The 16,046-nt window shown below is 43.4% G+C and overlaps 1 protein-coding gene across 2 annotated transcripts in view; it reads right to left on the reverse strand.

The window, feature by feature from the left end:
- Nucleotides 1-843: 843 nt before the first annotated feature.
- pola1 (polymerase (DNA directed), alpha 1) overlaps nucleotides 844-16,046 on the reverse strand; it is a 93,486-nt gene continuing 78,283 nt past the window's right edge. Inside the window, exon 37 of one of the 2 annotated variants that reach the window (XM_035741766.2) lies at nucleotides 844-1,582. In XM_035741766.2, coding sequence (XP_035597659.1) covers nucleotides 1,443-1,582 — 140 coding nt within the window. In that variant the 3' untranslated portion in view covers nucleotides 844-1,442. The remainder of the gene's footprint in view (nucleotides 1,583-16,046) is intronic. The other variant, XM_035741767.2, reaches the window with a different exon arrangement.

Below are 16,046 nucleotides of genomic sequence, written 5' to 3' on the forward strand. Positions count from 1 at the left end.
GTTCTAGCAGTCTGAGGCTGGCGTGTAGTGATTTCTGAAGCGGCGTTTATGGAAATGGTTCCTGCAATGATGATGAGACCTAGTAAAAATGATCAGTCTGTCATTATACATACACAACTACAGTGAAGGATGGAGAACACACAGTGGATATTCCCTAATATACTAATTTAAGAGGCCCTTAGACACACTAGAACACACACACACACATTCCTACTGTCACACACATCTCTCAAAGCCACCAAACAGCTAATTGAAAAGGCCAGTTCATACAAACATTTATCAACATACAGTACCAAGGAGATTTTCATTTAGTTATTTCACTTTTATTTAAGCTTCAGTATCAAATGTTGTACATAACACTTTCCGTATCTAAACAGAAGATTATGAATCTAAATAAAAAAAATACAACATTCAGAATGAGAAATAGTGGAAAATTACACACATTAAAAAAACAATTTTCATAGCAACAGAAAAGGAAAGTGTGAAGGAGGCTATTCCAATGACATCACTTAAACAGAGGAAGGTTGGAGAGCGACATCACCTGTTCAATACGGACATTAAAGAACAACTCCTGCCCCCCCTCACCCCATCTATTTCACCACCGATCCTCTCTCTCTCTCTCTCTCTCTCTCTGTCCATCACACACACCCACACCCACGAATGGGGGTAATTTTAACAAGTGTCCAATCACAGCAGGAGTCCAGTATACTCACTGGCCAGGGCTTGTATCATTGGCTAATTCCATGTGTGTGAGAAGTCATCTGCCTCCCTCACCCAGTCATCCTCTGGTGTCTCGTTTAGCTGTTTGTCACCCACCACCACCACCACCACCACCACCACCACCACCACCACCACCACCACCACCACCACCCCCCAAAAAGTGTGACTAGGTCACAGAGTGTGTGTTCGACAGTGTGTGGAGGGAGTAGAGTGTCTTTAGCCATCTCAGCAGCCAATCATAATGGGTTGATAAGAGACAGATGTGCTGATATGAGAGCAAGGGTCACACCGACAGGCTGTAATCTTTCACACACACATCACTATGTAAATCAAGGCCAAATTTCATACAAAGACCCTATACACTCTGTCCTCCTAATCGCATTCAAATGTAGTAAAATGATCATACATACAAAGAAAAGGCATCAAGAGCCAAGGGTCAATGCAACTTCATCAAACACACAAGCAACATGTACAACAAGCATTACCAGAATCATTATATGCCGTAACACCCATGCAACATGAGGGATGACAGTCACCAAGAAATATGTTGTCTAAGAAAACAAGTTTCTTTTCAGTAAACCAAGTCACATCCATAATGATAGTCACATCCAGAGGAGGTGGGGGCCTTCACTGTCCAAACGTGCATGCTTATAGGACTCCACAGCTGTAAATAATTAAATCCCCACTGGCCAATAACTGTGAAGGAGGAGTTGACGCAGGATTTACTTGAGGGAAGTGAAGGCTTGAAAGAGTTTGGAGAGGTTGACCTCAGAGTAACTGCTGGCAAGGAGGGAGCGGTCTGGAACATCTTTTAACTTCCTGTAGACCTCCATCTCTGTCTTCCATAATTTCTTAACCCTCACTGGAGAGGAGGATGAGAAAGAGAGGAGAGGTGGAGAGAGAGGGAAAGGGAGAAGAGGGAAAGAGGGGGAGAAGATAAATAATCGAGGAACATGGTCAGTCTAAGACAGCGTTCAGAAGCACAACAGTGTCAAATGTTGCACTGTAAGACAATATTCTCTCTGGTAGAAATACAGGCTTTGGGATTTATATCACTCTTAACTGGAGAGTTGAGGGATCTATAGTGGAGCAGTGATACTATCACTTCAAGTTGGGCTATGGGGTCGACACACATTTTGTGTCAGATGGAAATTCATGACTTTTCGATGACTTAACTACATTTCCATGACCAACAATTGTCAGCGTCTATGTACATATAAAAAAGTAAGCATAATGTGGTGTCGACACAGGCTGCTCTCTGATCCCATGTACCACCTCCTGTCGTTGTGCAAGGCACTTAACCCCTGACAAAGTGGAATACCTATTAGGCAACTGTATAAAACACATACGGTCAACCCTCAGTCTGTAGAGCTATTGGGTGTGCAGGCTCTTGATCAAGCTCTGCTCAAACACATCAGAGCCAGTTTATCAAGGTCTGGTTGAGCAGCTAATTTCTAAAATGTGGTTTGTTAGAGGGGGACTGGAATAAAAGCCTGCACACAAAGGTATTAGCTCTCCTGGAGAATGGTTGACCACCCTTGATGTATAACATTGCAACCAAGTACATTTGTCTTTGTAAATAATTTGCTTATTCAATATATCAAAAGATAGCCCCACAAAAATGGAGGAGACAGGTGGCAACGGGAGGTGGTAGGGAACTGGTCTATCTGCCCAATATAAATTATCAAAACTGGCGGAGGAATAAGAATAGCATAAATAGGAAAGTACGGCAGTTTAACTAGAGGACCAGGATGTTGACAGCTGTGCCATAAGGGTGCAAAATAGCTGGGAAGAGATTTTTGATGTACAGATTCCATGGTATGTATGAGTTGATATATAAAACAACGCATAAAACAATATTTGTTCTTAACTGACTATATAAATCTAACATACAATCTACCTGCATAGAAGCCGCTTAACTTTGACATTACATTCAGTCATCTTATAGAATCCCATCCAGTGTCCCACTGAAGCAACGAGGGCCAACACCCTGACCAAGAGCACATCCACAGGTCTCCCACCAAGTCAAAACTGGGACCCTCGTCCAGATCTCCCAACAATGCTAAATAAAAGGTCAAAAATAATAATAATACAAATGTCGCAGCTCTGCATTTTTTTTTTGTGAGGACACTGGACCATTTGTTCTGGTTTTACATTAGGTATCCTGTTTCTGGTCTCAGGTTTAGGAATGGCTGAAAAAGCATAATCTAAAATCCGGGTTGGTGGCCGAGCGGTTGGGAGCTTGGGCCGGTGGCCGATAGGTTGCTGGTTTGGGTCCCAGTTTTGACTTGGTGGGTGGTTATAAATGGTTATGGAAGGCTACAAATCCTTGTATTCCGCTGAAGCAAGCCAACAAATGTACCTCTTCTAGTTTAGCTCTATTTATCGAAGCTACCTTAGAAGTGTTTATTCTGCAGGCTGACTAGAATCTATTGAGTTGCAAAGTCCCATACATGTGGATGCTAAAATCAACTGGAAGTACCTACAAAAGTTTTGAAGGAACATAATCCAAAAGAAATGCCATATCAATTTTTCCCCCCTAAAATTACTGTTTGTGATTCACAGAGGGATGAGTATTACTTCTAGTATTACTTCTATCTGCTCTGATGACAAGTATTTTTCTCAGCTTCTTAAAATATATACAGTGTGGCAAAAAAGTATTTAGTCAGCCACCAATTGTGCAGGTTCTCCCACTTAAAAAGATGAGGCCTGTAATTTTCATCACAGGTACACTTCAACTATGATAGACAAAATGAGGGGGAAAAAATCCAGAAAATCACATTGTAGGATTTTTAATGAATTTATTTGCAAATTATGGTGGAAAATAAGTATTTTGTCAATAACTAAAGTTTCTCAATACTTTGTTATATACCCTTTGTTGGCAATGACAGAGGTGAAACGTTTTCTGTAAATCTTCACAAGGTTTTCACACACTGCTGGTATTTTGGCCCATTCCTCCATGCAGATCTCCCCTAGAGCAGTGATGTTTTGGGGCTGTTGCTGGGCAACACAGACTTTCAACTCCCTCCAAAGATTTTCTATGGGGTTGAGATCTGGAGACTGGCTAGGCCACTACAGGACCTTGAAATGCTTCTTACGAAGCCACTCCTCCTATGCCCGGGCGGTGTGTTTGGGATTATTGTCATGCTGAAAGACCCAGCCACGTTTCATCTTCAATGTCCTTGCTGATGGAAGGAGGTTTTCACTCAAAATCTCACGATACAGGGCCCCATTCATTCTTTCCTTTACACGGATCAGTCGTCCTGGTCCCTTCGCAGAAAAACAGCCCCAAAGCATGATGTTTCCACCCCCATGCTTCACAGTAGGTATGGTGTTCTTTGGATGCAACTCAGCATTCTTTGTCCTCCAAACACAACGAGTTGAGTTTTTACCAAAAAGTTATATTTTGGTTTAATCTGACCATATGACATTGTCCCAATCTTCTTCTGGATCATCCAAATGCTCTCTAGCAAACTTCAGACGGTCCTGGACATGTACTGGCTTAAGCAGGGGGACACGTCTGGCACTGTAGGATTTGAGTCCCTGGCGGCGTAGTGCGTTACTGATGGCAGGCTTTGTTACATTGGTCCCAGCACTCTGCAGGTCATTCACTAGGTCCCCCTGTGTGGTTCTGGGATTTTTGCTCACCGTTCTTGTGATCATTTTGACCCCACAGGGTGAGATCTTGCGTGGAGCCCCAGATCGAGGGACATTATCAGTGGTCTTGTATGTCTTCCATTTCCTAATAATTGCTCCCACAGTTGATTTCTTCAAACCAAGCTGCTTACCTATTGCAGATTCAGTCTTCCCAGCCTGGTGCAGGTCTACAATTTTGTTTCTGGTGTCCTTTGACAGCTCTTTGGTCTTGGCCATAGTGGAGTTTGGAGTGTGACTGTTTGAGGTTGTGGACAGGTGTCTTTTATACGGATAACAAGTTCAAACAGGTGCCATTAATACAGGTAACAAGTGGAGGACAGAGGAGCCTCAACCTGTTACTCCTCTACCCCCTACTTTTTCGAACATTCTGTTAAAAATCGCAACATTTCAGCACCCTGCTACTCATGCCAGGAATATAGTATATGCATATGATTCGTATGTGTGGATAGAAAACACTCAGACGTTTATAAAACTGGTTAAATCACAGCTGTGACTATAACAGAACGTGCGTTTCATCGAAAAGCGCAGGAAAATCTGATCACTGAAAATGGGAAAATATATCCATGCGCCACTTGACCGTGTTGTTGAATGGGAACCACATTAAATGGGGCAGAGGTTACAATACCTACAGCTTCCACACGATTTGCCTACGATTTGTTTCTTGGTCAAACGGACACAAGGCAGCGCATTTCTTCCGGTCTCCGACCGGATATTTTGGTTGAGATTTACCCGGACATTATTTCCAGACGTACAGCTATAGAATATACATTGCCTCGTGATCAATTTGATAGATTATTAACGTTTACTAATACCTAAAGTTGCATTACAAAAGTATTTCGAAGTGTTTTGTGAAAGTTTATCGGCAACTTTTTCAATTTAAAAAAATGACGTTGCGTTAAAAAACAATGTTTTTTTCCTTGATCACACAGTCTTCATAGATCGATATCTAGGCTAAATATGGACCGATTTAAACGAAAAAAAGACCCAATAGTGATGTTTATGGGACATCTAGGAGTGCCAACAAAGAAGATTGTCAAAGGTAATGAATGTTTTATATTTTATTTGTGCGTTTTGTGTAGCGCCGACTATGCTAATTATTTTGTTTACGTCCCCTGCGGGTCTTTTGGGGTGTTACATGCTATCAGATAATAGCTTCTCATGCTTTCGCCGAAAAGCATTTTAAAAATCTGACTTGTTGGCTGGATTCACAATGAGTGTAGCTTTAATTCAGTACCCTGCATGTGTATTTTAATGAACGTTTGAGTTTTAACGAGTGCTATTAGCGTAGCGCATTTGCATTTCCAGATGTCTAGATGGGACGCCTGCGTGTCGGGTAGGAGTAAGAGGTTAAAGAAGAAGTTACAGGTCTGTGAGAGCCAGAAATCTTGCTTGTTTGTAGTTGACCAAATACTTATTTTCCACCATAATTTGCAAATAAATTCATTAAAAATCCTACAATGTGATTTTCTGAATTGTTTTCTCTCTCATTTTGTCTGTCATAGTTGGATTGTGCCTATGATGAATTACAGGCCTCTCTCATCTTTTTAAGTGGGAGAACTTGCACAATTGGTGGCTGACTAAATACTTTTTTGCCCCACTGTATATACAGAGACCTTTTCCACATTTTGTTACATCAGTTTTATTCAAAAATTAATTAAACACATTTTCAATCTACACACAACACTCCATATTGGCAAAGCGAAAACAGGTTTTTAGATTTTTTTGCAAACGTATAAAACATTTAACAGAAACACCTTATTTACATAAGTACTCAGACTCTTTGCTATGAGACTCTAAATTGAGTTCAGGTGCATCCTGTTTCCATTGATCATCCTTGAGATGTTTCTACAACTTGGAGTCCACCTACGGTAAATTCAATTGATTGGACATGATTTGGAAAGGCACACAGCCGTCAATGTAACGGTCCTACAGTTGACAGTGAATGTCAGGGCAAAAACCAAACCATGAGGTCGAAGGAATTGTCCATAGAGCTCCGAGACAGGATTGTGTCGAGGCACAGATCTGGGGAAGGGAACCAAAACATATTTGCAGCATTGAAGGTCCCCAAGAATGGCCTACATCATTCTTAAATGGAAGAAGTTCGGAACCACAAGACTCTTCCTAGAGCTGGCCGCCTGGGACAAACTGAGCAATCGTGGGGGAGAAGGGCCTTGGTCAGGGAGGTGACCAAGACCCAATGGTCACTCTGACAGAGCTCCACTGTTCCTCTGTGGAGATGGGAGAACCTTCCAGAAGGACACCCATCTCTGCAGCACACCACCAATCAGGCCTTTACAGTAGAGTGGCCAGACGGAAGTCACTCCTCAGTAAGTCACATGACAGTACGCTTGGAGTTTGTCAAAAGGAACCAAAAAGGACAGACCATGAGAAAGATTATAAAGTCTGATGAAACCATGATATAACTGTTTGGCCTGAATGCCAAGCGTCACGTCTGAAGGGAACCTGGCACCATCACTACGGTGAAGCATGGTGGTGGCAGAATCTGTGGGGATGTTTATAAGCGTCAGGGACTGGGAGACTAGTCAGGATTGAGGGAAACATGAACGGAGCAAAGTACGGAGAGATCCTTGATGAAAACCTTCTCAGGACCTCAGACTGGGGCGACGGTTCACCTTCCTGGGGGCCTCCCGAGTTGCGTAGTGGTCTAAGGCACTGCATCACTGTGCCACTAGAGATCCTGGGTCAGAGTCCAGGCTTTGTCACAGCCAATTGGCCCAGCATCGTCCGGGTTAGGAGAGGGCTTGGCCGACAGGGAAGTCCTTGTCCCATCGCACACTAGCGACTCCTGCGGCAGGCCGGGCGCAGTGCACGCTGACACGGTTGCCAGATGCACAGTGTTTCTTCTGACACGTTGGTGCGGCTGGCTTCCGGGTTAAGTGGGCATTGTGTCAAGAAGCAGTGTGGCTTGGTAGGGTTGTTTCTCGGAGGACATACAGCTCTCGAGCTTCGTCTCTCCCGAGACCGTACGGGAGTTGCAGCGATGATACAAAACTAACTACCAATTGCATACCACGAAATTGGGTGGGGAAAAAAATGGGGTCAAATAAATAAATGGTTCATATTCCAACAGGACAACGACCCTAAGCACACAGCCAAGACAACGCAGGAGTGGCTTCGGGACAAGTCTCTCAATGTCCTTGAGTGGCCCAACCAGAGCCTGGACGACACGATCGAAGATCTCGAGAGAGACCTGAAAATAGCCGTGAAGTGAAAAGTCAGGGTCTGAATATTTTCAGAATGCACTGTATGTATGTACAGTTGAAGTCGGAAGTTACAGCTTAGCCAAATACATTTAAACTCAGTTTTTCACAATTCCTGACATTTAATCCAAGTAAGAATTCTTTGTTTTAGGTCAGTTAGGATCATCAGATTATTTTAAGAATGTGAAATGTCAGAATAATAGTTGAGAGAATGATGTCAGCTTTTATTTATTTCATCACATTCCCAGTGTGTCAGAAGTTTACATTAGAGGTTGACCGATTTAAATCGGAATGGCCGATAAATTAGAGCTGATTTCAAGTTTTCATAACAATCGGAAATCGGTATTTTTGGGCGCCGATTGATAAAAAAAAAACATTTTTATACCTTTATTTAACTAGGCAAGTCAGTTAAGAACACATTCTTATTTTCAATGACGGCCTAGGAACGGTGGGTTAACTGCCTCTTTCAGGGGCAGAACGACATTTTTTCACCATGTCAGCTCGGGGGATCCAATCTTGCAACCTTACAGTTAACTAGTCCAACGCAATAACGACCTGCCTCTCTCTCGTTGCACTCCACAAGGAGACTGACTGCCTGTTACGCGAATGCAGTAAGCCAAGGTAAGTTGCTAGCTAACATTAAACTTATCTTATAAAAAACAATCAATCATAATCGCTAGTTGATTATATTACTAGATATTATCTAGCGTGTCCTGCATTGCATATAATCTGACTGAGCATACAAGCATACAAGTATCTAAGTATCTGACTGAGCGGTGGTAGGCAGAAGCAGGCGCGTAAACATTAATTCAAACAGCACTTTCGTCCGTTTTGCCAGCAGCTCTTCGTTGTGCGTCAAGCATTGCGCTGTTTATGACTTCAAGCCTATCAACTCCCGAGATGAGGCTGGTGTAACCGAAGTGAACTGTCTAGCTAGTTAGCGCGCGCTAATAGCATTTCAAACATCACTCACTCTGAGCCTTGGGGGTTGTTTCTCTTGCTCTACAGGGGTAACGCTGCTTCGATGGTAGCTGTTGTCGTTGTGTTGCTGGTTCGAGCCCAGGGAGGAGCGAGGAGAGGGACGGAAGCTATACTGTTACACTGGCAATACTAAAGTGCCTATAAGAACATCCAATAGTCAAAGGTTAATGAAATACAAATTGTATAGGGAAATAGTCCTATAATTCCTATAATATATATATATATATTTTTAACCTTTATTTTACTAGGCAAGTCAGTTAAGGAACAGTGGGTTAACTGCCTGTTCAGGGGCAGAACGACAGATTTGTACCTTGTCAGCTCGGGGATTTGAACTTGCAACCGTCCAGTTACTAGTCCAACGCTCTAACCACTAGGCTACCCTGCCGCCCCAACCTAAAACTTCTTACCTGGGAATATTGAAGACTGATGTTAAAAGGAACCACCAGCTTTCATATGTTCTTATGTTCTGAGCAAGGAACTGAAACGGTATCTTTCTTACATGGCACATATTGCACTTTTACTTTCTTCTCCAACACTTTGTTTTTGCATTATTTAAACCAAATTGAACGTTTCATTATTTACTTGAGGCTAAATTGATTTTATTGATGTATTATATTAAGTTACAATAAGTGTTCATTCAGTATCATTGCAATTGTCATTATTACAAATAAATACATTTTTAAAAATTGTACGATTAATCGGTATTGGCTTTTTGGGTCCTCCAATAATCGGTATCGGCGTTGAAAAATCATAATCGGTCGACCTCTAGTTCACATACACTCAATTAGTATTTGATAGCATTGCCTTTAAATAGTTTATCTTGGGTCAAACGTTTTATGTAGCCTTCCACAAGCTTCCCACAATATGTTGGGTGAAATTTGGCCCATTCCTCCTGACAGAGCTGGTGTAACTGACTCAGGTTTGCTCGCACACACCTTTTCAGATCTGCCCACAAATTTTCTATGGGATTGAGGTCAGGGCTTTGTGTTGGCCCCTCCAATACCTCGACGTTGTTGTCCTTAAGCCATTTTGCCACAACTTTGAACGTATGCTTGGGGTCATTGTCCAATTGGAAGACCCATTTGCGACCAAGCTTTAACTTCCTGACTGATGTCTTGAGATGTTGCTTCAATATATCCATATAATTTCTCCCTCATGATGCCATCTATTTTGTGAAGTGCACCAGTCCCTCCTGCAGCAAAGCACCCCCACAACATGACGCTGCCACCCTTGTGCTTCACAGTTGGGATGGTGTTCTTCAGCTTGCAAGCCTCCCCCTTTTCCTCCAAAACATAACGATGGTCATTATGGCCAAACAGTTCTATTTTTGTTTAATCAGAACAGAGGACATTTCTCCAAAAAGCATGATCGCCGTCCCCATGTGAAGCTGCAAACCGTAGTCTGGCTTTTTTATGGCGGTTTTGCAGCAGTGGCTTCTTCCTTGCTGAATGGCCTTTGAGGTTCTCGTTTTAGGACTTGGTTTACTGTGGATATAGATACTTTTGTACCTATTTCCCCCAGCATCTTCACCATGTCCTTTGCTGTTGTTCTGGGATTGATTTGCACTTTTCGCACCAAAGTACATTCATCTCTAGTGGACAGAACTCGTCTCCTTCCTGAGCGGTGTGGTCACATGGTGTTTATACTTGCGTACTATTGTTTGAACAGATGAACGTGATACCTTCAGGCGTTTGGAAATTACTCCCAAGGATGAACCAGACTTGTGGAGGTCTACAATTATTTTGCTGAGGTCTTGGCTGAATTCTTTAGATTTTCGCACGATGTCAAGCAAAGAGGCACTGAGTTTGAAGGTAGGCCATGAAATACATCCACCTTCACACCTCCAATAGGCTAATTGACATAATTTGAGTCAATCAGAAACTTCTAAATCCATTACATTTTCTGGAATTTTCCAAGCGGTTTAAAGGCACAATCAACTTAGTGTATGTAAACTTCTCACCCACTGGAATTGAGAACTAGCTGGTTGAGATAATACCAAGGGTGTGCAAAGCTGTCATCAAGGCAAAAGGTTTCTACTTTAAAGAATCTCACATATAAAATCTATTTAGATTTGTTCAACACTTTTTTGGTTACTACATGATTCCATATGTGTTATTTCATAGTTTTGACGTCTTCACTATTATTATACAATGTGGAAAATAGTAAAAATAAAGAAAAACCCTTGAATGAGCAGGTGTGTCCAAACTGGTACTGTACGCATGTATGTACGTATATCCCCCCCCCGATTTATCAGCACCCCTACTTCCTGTAGCTATGGGCCAGGCCTACCTGCCCAACTGTCTCTCATCGCTCTTTGAGCAACGTGCCCACTCATCTCGCACACAGGTGATACTCGCAAACACAGATGCGCTAAAGTGTCATTCCGATATTGGCTGATATGTTGAGAAAGGCCCGAAGGGGTGTGGTATATGGTGCCTGGATAAAGCCCTTAACCGTGGTACATTGGCCATATACCACACACACCCCAGAGGTGCATGATTGCTATCATAAACTGGATACCAATGTAATTAGAACAGTATTTTTATTTTTCATAGGGGTCTGATATCCCACCGTTTTCAGGGGGTGGGTGGTATACGGTCAATATAACATGGCTAAGGGCTGTTCGTATGCACGACTCCACAAACCCGAGGTGCCTTATTGCTGGTTAAAAACATAATTAGAACGGTAAAAATAAATGTTTTGTCATACCCGTGGTATTACAACCCAGTTTCTAATCTCCAATTAAGCCTTTCTTTGTACCACTTTCATACAAAACATATACAGTATATATTCTAAATACGCACATATTAATCCCTCTATCCGATTCCACTCTCCTCTACTACACTCCTACTACCCATCCTCCTCTCTCTGTCATCCCTTCTTTCTCTCTCTCATTTTCTTCTCTGTGTGGTGCATTAGTGGGTGTTGTATAAATACACAGGGACAGGCTGCCCAGAGGGAACAAAGGTTAAACACACACACACAACAGAAGATGGCATGTGCAGGAACTGAGAAGGGAACAGATGGAAAAAGAATGATGTGCTCACTTCCTCACTAACACACACACAGGTTGGTGAGGCTGACCCAGCCACCACAAGCAACCATTACTAGATAATCCTCCCCTCAGAGGAAGGAGAAAGTGAGACAAAGGGAGGGAGGAGAAATGGCAGGAAGGGGGAGAGAAGAGAGAGAGAGGAGGGGGACTATTTATCTGAGTCATAGAGCGAGGGGGGACTATTTATCTGAGTCAGAGCAAGAGGAGGGAGTCTATTTATCTGAGGAATAGAGCGAGAGGGGCAGACTATTTATCTGAGTCAGAGCGAGAGGAGGGAGTCTATTTATCTGAGGAATAGAGCGAGAGGGGGCAGACTATTTATTTGAGTCATAGAGTGAGAGAGGGGGGGAGACCATCTGAGGAATAGAGCGAGAGGAGGGAGAATATTTATCTGAGGAATAGAGGGGGAGTCTATTTATCTGAGGAAGAGAGCGAGAGGAGGGAGAATATTTATCTGAGGAATAGAGCGAGAGGAGGGGCAGACTATTTATCTGAGTCATAGAGCGAGAGGAGGGGGGGACTATTTATCTGAGGAATAGAGCGAGATGAGGGGGGACTATTTATCTGAGGAATAGAGCGAGAGGGGGGAGAAGAAAGAAGATGATGCATGATCAAGCGAACGCAATCATGTCATCATTTCTGAAAGGTAGGAGAAAATAATTCTTTTTTTTCTCTAGTCTTCCTCCTGCTTTTCTTCATTCTTTCTCTTTTCCCCCTCAATCACTGTGTGTGGAATGGATAAAAGAATGATTTAAGAGTCAGAGTGAGAAAGAGAGGGAAGGAGGGAGGGAGGGAGAGAGAGAAAGATAGAGCCCAGTTCTCAGTAGGGGTTGCAGTTCAAATAAATGGCCTCCCTTTAAAAGAGCGAGTGAAAGGAGAAAAAGAAAAAAGATAGTAGGGAGAAAGGGAGGAATGAGGAGAGGAAGAGAGACAAAGCAAAAGGAGAAACGGAATGAAAGAAAAGGAACAGGAGAAAAGACTAGAGAAAAAGGCATGACGGAGAGAAGGAGACACCACGCACACAAGGCCGGGCCTGTCTACAGTGTATCAGGGCTGTGCGGTGCTCCACTCTATCTAGGTATACAATAACAAGGGTATAATTAAGTGTGCATGATGAAGTTAATGGAGATGGGCCAAAGCAATCCTGGCACCAACACTAACGTGATGAAAAATAATGGTGCCGGGCCATAGCGCTTGCTAACGCTAACATGAATATTCTATTAGCGCATGGCTGTTAGCAGCTAGCGTAGCGGGCAACTGGGACAGGAGTTAATTTAATCACCCGTCGGAGCATGGTGGAGCACGGTTAGGACGGGGAAACTTCTTTGTGTGAGGGTAATTGCACAGAAAGAATAATTGATTTGACAATCGCACCCACGGATTTACTGTCCTTATATGGACTGGTAGGGAGGGAGGGTTAAGGGAGGAGGGAGAGAGATCAGGAGAGAAGACAGAGAGTGGCAGAGGAAGAGAGGAGAGGGGGCAGGAGAGAGGAGGGAGGAAAATAGAGTGAAAGGAGGGGGGGGGTACAGTGCTGTGACGAGGGGCAGAGGAGCTCTGTATGTGATTGAGGCATCAGGAGAGGAGAATTTATATCTGATCAACGCAGAGAAATTAAATTATGGTTCACACACACAATCATATTCTGTTCACCACAGACAGCGAGACAGAGGAGGAAAGAGAGAGGGAGTGAAGGAGGGAGCAGACAAAGCTGAAGCGTGCCAGTAAATGCTGTGGAAGTCATTGATATGAGATGTTTAATTATTGCCAAGAATGAGATTGTTTTATCATGGGGGAATACTGCTGGTAGCTAGGTGTGTGAACGTCTGTGTATTCTATTAGCGATCTCCTGCCGGGGAGGAAATTACCTCTATGTTTAACTCAGTCACAGCAATCGGGCACAATAATGTAGGGTATATGTAGATCAGACAGATACCCATCTCCTCTCGGGTAACAGAAGAGTAGTTGCTGCAGCAAACACAAACCATGTCGGACTATCGAGGTAAAGATGGAAGAAATATCAGTGAAAGCAGAAACACTATTTGGATAGTCCATTTGTAGACGCTCTACAGACTATCAGTAACATTTCAACTAACTACCTACTAACCATAACCCTTACCCTAATCACAAGTTCAGCAAGCATTTGCTTATCAACAGATAGATTTCTCAGCAGATGTTCATACTACCAAATAAAGTGTGCCCGTGAAATCAAAAGGTTAAGGAAACTAAACTAGGTTAAAGGTGTGGTAACCCAGCAGGTAAGGAGTGTGTAGGGCCACTGTTGTCTGGCCCTATAATCCGAGCAAAGCTTCCCCAGAGAGTGTAATACAGTAATATGTGGTATTACTGCCCCGGGACCAGAGGATAACACACACAACATGTACTTTACAGCTGCACGGGTCTGTGTGTGTGGGTGTGCGTGTCGTCCCAGTCAGTCCACTAATCCAGTCACACCTAGAGTTATCCCAGTCTGAGCGAAGCCAGGGTGTGTGTTGTGAGGGTGTTGTGAGGGTGTGCGTGTCGTCCCAGCCAGTCCACTAATCCAGTCACACCTAGAGTTATCCCAGTCTGAGCGAAGCCAGGGTGTGTGTTGTGAGGGTGTTGTGAGGGTGTGCGTGTCGTCCCAGTCAGTCCACTAATCCAGTCACACCTAGAGTTATCCCAGTCTGAGCGAAGCCAGGGTGTGTGTTGTGAGGGTGTTGTGAGGGTGTGCGTGTCGTCCCAGCCAGTCCACTAATCCAGTCACACCTAGAGTTATCCCAGTCTGAGCGAAGCCAGGGTGTGTGTTGTGAGGGTGTTGTGAGGGTGTGCGTGTCGTCCCAGTCAGTCCACTAATCCAGTCACACCTAGAGTTATCCCAGTCTGAGCGAAGCCAGGGTGTGTGTTGTGAGGGTGTTGTGAGGGTGTGCGTGTCGTCCCAGCCAGTCCACTAATCCAGTCACACCTAGAGTTATCCCAGTCTGAGCGAAGCCAGGGTGTGTGTTGTGAGGGTGTTGTGAGGGTGTGCGTGTCGTCCCAGTCAGTCCACTAATCCAGTCACACCTAGAGTTATCCCAGTCTGAGCGAAACCAGGGTGTGTGTTGTGAGGGTGTGCGTGTCGTCCCAGTCAGTCCACTAATCCAGTCACACCTAGAGTTATCCCAGTCTGAGCGAAGCCAGGGTGAGTGAGAGTGAGAGTGGTCACATAGTCGTGTGTTTAGGCCTGGGAGATGAAATATAAATTTCTGAATAGTTTCAACACGGTGTGTTGTTGAAAACTATACAATAAAAGGTGTAGCCCTTTACACTTGTACCCGTATAAGGGTTGAAAATAGCAGACTTGGACACTGGTAAGTGCCTAAACTGTAACACAGTGGCTGTACAGAAACATGCTATACGTGATGTCAGAGCTCAGGCTCTGTCGCTTCACAGCGCTGTATGGGTTTTGACTTACAGCCGTTCTGAACTTGAGTACCGCGCCCGACTAGAAGTTGCCCCCCATCCCTCCTGGTAATCGGGTAACTTTTGCAACTCTTTTGTTGTCTGAGCGAGGGACATTCTGTAAACCACGAGGACTCAATGTATTTTGAAAGATGAGACAGTGAGGATTATATTATAAATACAGCTATGATGTCATACAAGTTTGCCAAACACCCGTGAGTCCAAATGTGCACTTCACATTTCCACATCATGAGACTCATGTCAGTGTCAACATTTCTGATCACTATGTTTGATGTACAGTTACAAGTTGACATGGTGTCATATCCTGAACAGAATGAGCCCGTTTGTTGTATTGTGAAGGAAGTTTGCCATGGACCAACACATCAGAACGCACTCATGACTCCTTTCTATGCGCACCAGATCGGCTTCTCAGAATTGCCTTGTGAAAGCCTACCACTGTAAGATTGTATCTTAGAATTTAGCTAGTCATGATTTAGCTAGTCATGTTGGCAATAGAACAAGCATTCAAATTATGCCCCACCTGACCCAGATTGCGATTTATAAATGGGACAGTTTTGGATTGTGCAAATAGTAATTGTGTGCTGGCGGGGAAGCAGTGCTGTGTTCCAAACAAAACAACTACAAGTGTGCTTGCTCTAGCTCCTCAACTGCACAGCTAGGAGAGCTCAAAAAAGCACTGTATAGTTGAAGACACTTCTTTTAGTCATAAAAGTGCATTGAAATTACTTAGACACTGCACACTTTGGAGAGGTTTGTGGCTACTTGGAAACACCAGTTAGACCTCTCAATCAAGCCCTTATGATTATTTTTTATTATATTGCGCCTACCCAACATTCTTATCATGTTACTGAATGTATCCAGAATATTTTCAGATTATATTAACAAATGCAGTGAAAGTACAGTAAATATAAAATGCACATAAAATCAAAACAGTGTAATGGTTAGATTCAGTCATGTGATAGGTGAACTGT

This window comes from Oncorhynchus keta, chromosome 28, assembly GCF_023373465.1.
Source record: "Oncorhynchus keta strain PuntledgeMale-10-30-2019 chromosome 28, Oket_V2, whole genome shotgun sequence".
NCBI classification, from domain to species: domain Eukaryota; kingdom Metazoa; phylum Chordata; class Actinopteri; order Salmoniformes; family Salmonidae; genus Oncorhynchus; species Oncorhynchus keta.